At 34.3% G+C, this 6380-nt stretch overlaps 1 protein-coding gene across 1 annotated transcript in view; it reads right to left on the bottom strand.

The window, feature by feature from the left end:
• Window positions 1-333: 333 nt before the first annotated feature.
• LOC122793397 (vomeronasal type-2 receptor 26-like) overlaps window positions 334-6380 on the bottom strand; it is an 84293-nt gene continuing 78246 nt past the window's right edge. The window contains exon 3 of the mRNA XM_044061414.1: window positions 334-1426. Coding sequence (XP_043917349.1) covers window positions 534-1426 — 893 coding nt within the window. The 3' untranslated portion in view covers window positions 334-533. The remainder of the gene's footprint in view (window positions 1427-6380) is intronic.

The following is a 6380-nucleotide window of genomic DNA, read 5'->3' as shown; positions in this document are numbered from 1 at the left end:
TTGATATGGCTGAACCACTGTCTGTGTGTATTCATATAAGGATGGAAAATGCTGAGCTAATTAACTTATGGCAGGACAGCAAAATAAGATAAGTAATATGTCTTTTTTAATATTAAGGTGTATGGTATCCTTTCACAGTTTGTAAATGAACACCATTAAGTCAGGTCTGTGGCTGCTACATGTACTTATTTAAAGATACATTTTCTCTAGTTACAGAACATAGTATGATCCCTTGCAGCAGGATCCAGCATCTTTAAGAACTCTTCTATAGCTATATTTTATTTACGCTGTAATATACCACATTTTTGATGTATTAATTAAAACATTTCAGATGTTTATAACAATAGTATGAAAGATGTTCTTGGGTTAGTTTGGGTGATTTCATATTGCTAAAGCTACAGGATAAATCATTCTATTGATAACTTTCATCCATTGTCAGAAGGATGGGTAGAAAACGAAAGATCATGAGAGAGAGAGCAATGGGTCGTGTTAGTCAGGATACTAAGTTGTCATAATAACAAAAAAAACTGTTGTCAGAAACCTGTTTGGTTTCTCTTTTCTTTTGAATTAGCCTTAAACAGAATGAGATAACATTTGGGGGAAAAGATACATATCAAAAGTCCAGCACTTGAGGAAAAGATGGCAAATATCTCCACAGCAACCATGTACTTACCTGATGTACTCAGGTAAGCTGGTATAAATGACAGCCAAACACTTATAAAAATAATCATGCTGAATGTGATATATTTAGCTTCATTAAACCTATCAGGTAGATTCCTAGCCAAGAAGGCAACTACAAAGCTCACACTGGCTAAAAAGCCCAGATATCCCAGCATGCAGTAGAACATAATTACTGAGCCTTCATTGCACTGCACTATGATTTTCTCTGGTCTGTTTTTGTTAAATTCTGGAAAAGGAGCAGAAGTGCTCAGCCATATTGTACATATACCAACTTGTAACACCAAACAACAAATTATAATGTAAAAAGGAGTTTTTGGATGAACACACACCATTAGTACACTTCCTGGCTTTGTGGCATTGAAGGCAAGTACAACTATAATAGTTTTCGCTAATACAGAGGAGATACAAATGGAAAATAATATACCAAAGGCAGTCTGACGGAAAACACAACTCATGCTTGTTGGATAGCCAATAAACAACAGGGCACAAAGGAAGCAAAACATGAGACTCACAAGGAGAACATAGCTCACTTCACGGTTGTTGGCTTTGACAACTGGTGTATCATGGCGAATTAGAAAAAGACAAAACACTGCAGCCACAGTCAGTGAAAAGGCTGCTATAACAGTAGCCATAATGATACCCAAGTCTTCTTCATATGAAAGAAACTCTGTGTGCCTTGGAAAGCAGGCATCTCTCTTTGCATTAGACCAGTAATCCTGTGGACATGTAATGCATTCACTGCTACCTTAAGAAAAGAAACAGAATTATCATATGAGAAAATTATGTTTAATATGTAGCACTATTTTAGAAAATGTAAAGGAAACATTACAAACAGCAGTTGGTAGCAATTGTCAGTAAGCTCATTTATAAGATGCAACTTGCCAGTATTGAAGAAATTGATACAGTAGTAGCAATAGGAAGGAAAATAACTGCAAATAACATAGCCAGATTACTTATGAAAGAGAGAAAACATGTAAGCATACGAGACAGAAGAAATTAAAAAGGGATAGAGTATTTGTGCAGTTAAAAGAACAATAGCTCCATCTGCTTTATGTTGTCAAATAAAAAAGAAGAGCATCAGAATGTTCATAAGACAGATGGAGTGAAAGAGAAAGAGATGCACCTTAGTACTAGAATAAATAAATCATTTATTTATTTATTTATTGACATTTGTTAACCGGGTTTGTCCAACTGGGCTTGTGGCCCATTTTAAGCGGAGACCCGAGGAGAAAAGCTCCAGTAATACATTTTTAAACAATATTGATATAATAGCAGTTATAGCAAAAAGATTCACATATGTTGGGTTACATGCAAAAAGTTAAAGTTGCATTAAAAAGAAGCTAAGTAACATAATCTTACATTGATATAGTTCAATAGGTCAACAATAAAATATTTTTGTTTGTATAAAATTATGCAAATGCATAGTAGACACATTGGAGAGAGAGGTGTAATGAGGTACTAAGTATTGTCCTTTTGAGGGTGCATAAAGGGAAGGACGACTAGGTTTAATTAGGCATAATTTCACCTTCCCAACCACAGTAGGAAGACATAGAAAGGAATCTTCAGCACTGTCATCTTGTGACAGAATAAACTATGTAATATCTAAAGTCCAAAGACATTTGAGACAAGGAATCTAAAACAATATATATTTTCAGCAAGAAAGCCATGTGAGATGAATCTAGTTTAGACATATAAATGGCTGTAAAGGTTAATTATTAGGACTGTATACAAAAAAAGAAAGAAATTGAAGTCATTGTTGAAAGTCAGTTCCATTGAAAAATCAGTGAACTTTGAGAAAAGAGCACCTATGGAACAATATTTTACAAATTGAGCAAGAAAATCAAATTCAGTGTGGAAATTGTCTGAAAATATGGTTACAGGTGTTACTTCCTTATATATTGGAGTCTGACATAGTTTGACCCATAAGAATTTTTTTCTGAAATAAATAACCCTTGTTTAATGACTTAGCAGTCTAAACAGGAGTCAGCTACATGCATATTACACCACTTCCCTAAAACCCTACATTCTATGTATTCTTAAGTCTCTCTCTTTCACTCTTATACACACACACACACGCACACACACACACACACACACACACACACACACACACACACACACACACACACACACACGTATAAAAACACATGCACATTAGATAGATAGATAGATAGATAGATAGATAGATAGATAGATAGATAGATAGATGTATTTCATGTATTATGTAGATACAAACAAAGAATACGAACAACTCAGGGTAAAAACAAAGTGCATAAAACAGATGCGTAAAATAAAATAAAATGCAACAAGTTAACACACAAACATACGTTTATTCAAACCAAAAATAGAAAAAAATAAAAATGGTTAACGCTTTCACAACTGCACTAGTTGCTTCATCAGACACAGTGGTTTAACAAAATAAAGCTTATATAGAAGATGCAATAAAGTCAGCTGACAATCCAATAGTCACATGTTCCAATGCTTATAAATGTGTAACAATAAATATATGTAAATGTAAATATACATAAGAAACATAAAGAAATATGCATTAATAAACTAATAAATGGTTAAAACATTACTATAAATATAAAAGACTTAGTTAAAATACTTAAAATATAATAATATAAAAATACTAGTGCTTCAATGGTCTGGCTTTTAAAAAAAGTTTTAAGGAACTATTTCCATTCAAGCCAGAATATTTCTCAGCATTCAACTTGAGAATTCAATTTTTGTTCTATGCTTTCTGTAGTATTTTCTAAATCACCTCCCCGTATGTTTGAGAGGACATGATGAATAACAAAAAACTTAAAAGTATGAGACAAATCAGTTTTTCTAGCATGATTTGCCAGTGCACTTGTTTCTTTACAATTATTTATATCTCTAACATACTCAAGGATCCTGTATTTCAGGACCCTGTTAGTTTTTCCTACATAATATGCAAAACATTTTTGACAGAAACAAAATACACAACATTAGCAGTCCTACAATCAGCATAGCTATAACTGGTTATAGTAAATTTATGAGGAGGATGAATAAATGTCTTGTTGCTATGAATATATTTACATGCAGTATGTCTGCATGGAAAAGTACCAACACATGTAGAAAAATCAAATCTATTAGGTTCTGTTCTATAACATAAATGTTGCTTTAAAGACTTGTTATTCCTGAAAGAAAATAACGGAGTTTCACTGATTATATTAGTCAACTCTGGTACTTGTTGAAGTAAATGCCAATTTCTCTTTATAATCTTTGTATATTCATTAACATTGCTAGAGTATTGAAAAACTGCTTGAAAATGATTAGTGTCTGAAGTATGAGTATTTCTGTCTTCTATATATGTCATAGTTGTATAATAAGGTCTGCATCTGCTACTTCTTAATTTCCATGCTTCAGTGATAGTCTTGTCTATCTCTCCTGTTGCATAGCCCCTATCTAAAAACTCTAACTTCAAATTTGCAAGGGCTGCTTTAGCATCATTGTCCTTATTATGTAGGAATGGCAGCCATGGTGGTGCAGCAGTTAGCATTGTTGCCTCACAGCAAGATGTTCTCTGGTTCAATCCTCAGCTGGGGTGCCTTCTGTGCGGAGTCTGTAGGTCCTCTCTGTGGTCTTGTGGGTTTCCTCCGGGTGCTCCAGTTTCCTCCCACATCCCAAAGACATACTGTTGGTGGATTAGAAACACTAAATTGACCCTAGGCATGAGTGTGTGCTTGTGTGTGCCTTTTGTGGAAGGTTGAGCGCCAGGCTGGCAACTCGACACCGTAAAACTCCACTGCCAATCATGAGCAGACAGTGATCTGCTGTGGCAACCCCTAACCGGGAAAAGCCAGAAGAAGAAGTCCTTATTATGTAAGCGCAGATCTCTAAATACCTGTCCTTTCAGTGTATTTCTAGGAATATGCCTAGGATGCATGCTTGTTTTGTGTAATAATGCATTCTTCCTAGTAGGTTTTTGGTAAATGCTACTAATAATTTCATTACAATCATATTTTCTGACTTTAACATCAAGAAAGTCAATTTCTAAATCTGAGCTATTAAAAGTAAATCTTAAAAACTCAGTAGTGCTATGTAAATAATCTATGAAATTCTTGAGTTCATTGTCATTTCCGTTCCATAACCTAAAAACATCATCAACAAAACAGACGTACCACAACACTGGTGCAAAAAAGGGGTTACTATCAGTAAATACAGAAAGTTGTTCCCAGCACACCAATGTCAAGTTGGTGTAGCTATTTGCATATGCAGTGCCCATAGCTACACCAACCTTTTGCAAATAAAATTCATTCTCAAATACACATGCATAGTTTTCTAAAATAATCTCCAAAAGACTACATATTAATTGAATTTTCTTATTGTCACAACATCTATTCACTGTTAAAAATTCTCTAACTTTGTCTATTCCCCATAAATTAGGTATACAAGTAAACAACGATTCTATGTCCATGGTAACAAAAATGAAGTTATCTCTCTGTCCCAGAGTCATTATTCTATTATGTAGACATTCTAAAAACATCTTAGTATCTCGAAGAATAGTGTAGCATTCATCTAAAAAAAACATGTAAAGTTCCTTCTACAAAAATGGACAATGGCTTAGTGCACCAGCCAGTTCTAGATACGATAGGTCTCATGGGTGGAATAACAGCATGTTTATGCATTTTCAGTAAACAATGTATTTTTGGTATAACAGAGTTCTCAGTAGTAAAATATTTAAATAATGATTCATCAATCAAATTAGTAATTAAAAGATCAAAAATTAAAAAAGACACCCCATCTATAATCCCATTGACCGTCGTTCTGTTAATACATTGATATACTTGTGTATTCAATAACAAATTTCTCACTTGAGAAATGTAAAGGTCTCTGTCCAGTAATACAATGCCCCCACCCTTGTCAGCTTGTTTAACCTCTACAGAATGCATATTCTTTAGTTGCTGCAAAGCTCTATATTCATCATTAGACAAATTGCAAAACCTGTTTTTAGTTGTCTGCATGTCCATTTCCCTAAAGCCAGTCTCACAAACATCTATGAAAGTTTGTATCCCTGGTGGGAACACAGGAACAAAAGTACTAGGTCTTTTATAAATGGTAACAATGTCACTAGTTTGAACCGGAAACATAGTTTTTAAAGTGAGGCTTCTGCCCAACAGTCTTAAATCTTTCAGCATTTCTGCTGAATCTGCTTTCTTAGCAGGAATAAATGTTAATCCCTTATTTAAAAGGGCAATTTGTTCTTTACTTAAAACAATGGAGGAAATATTTGTTACCAAACCTGTATTCATGTTCTTCTCCATTTCATTAACTGCATGTTCTCATCCTGGTGTTGATTTCTTACCTGTTTCCTTGACTGTGACATACTCCTCGACCGTATTTTGTAAGGTAGGGGATTTTTCAAAGAAAAATTCCCTTTCATATTCTTGGCCAAAAAACATTATTTACTTCCTCTCGTTGATGTAAAACAGCATTCTGTGGACTGCTAACATTTCCAGAACTTGTAGAAGCACTTGTAGTTTGTATATTGTTACTGACAATAGCTGCAGCTTGATTTTCACTTAAACAGTGCAACTGTGAAGCTGCTCTGTTGTTTGCAGAGCTTTGCTGTTCACAGTCAGATAATGTAATAACACTACTGTTCGCTGATGTTTTAATACACTCTGCAACAACTTCATTTGATATTGTTCTGCTTACTGACATAGAAAGAC

The sequence above is a fragment of the Protopterus annectens genome, chromosome 1.part0 (genome assembly GCF_019279795.1).
Source record: "Protopterus annectens isolate FY-2018-M chromosome 1.part0, PAN1.0, whole genome shotgun sequence".
Taxonomy (NCBI): domain Eukaryota; kingdom Metazoa; phylum Chordata; order Ceratodontiformes; family Protopteridae; genus Protopterus; species Protopterus annectens.
This window is presented reverse-complemented; position numbering and strand designations above follow the sequence as displayed.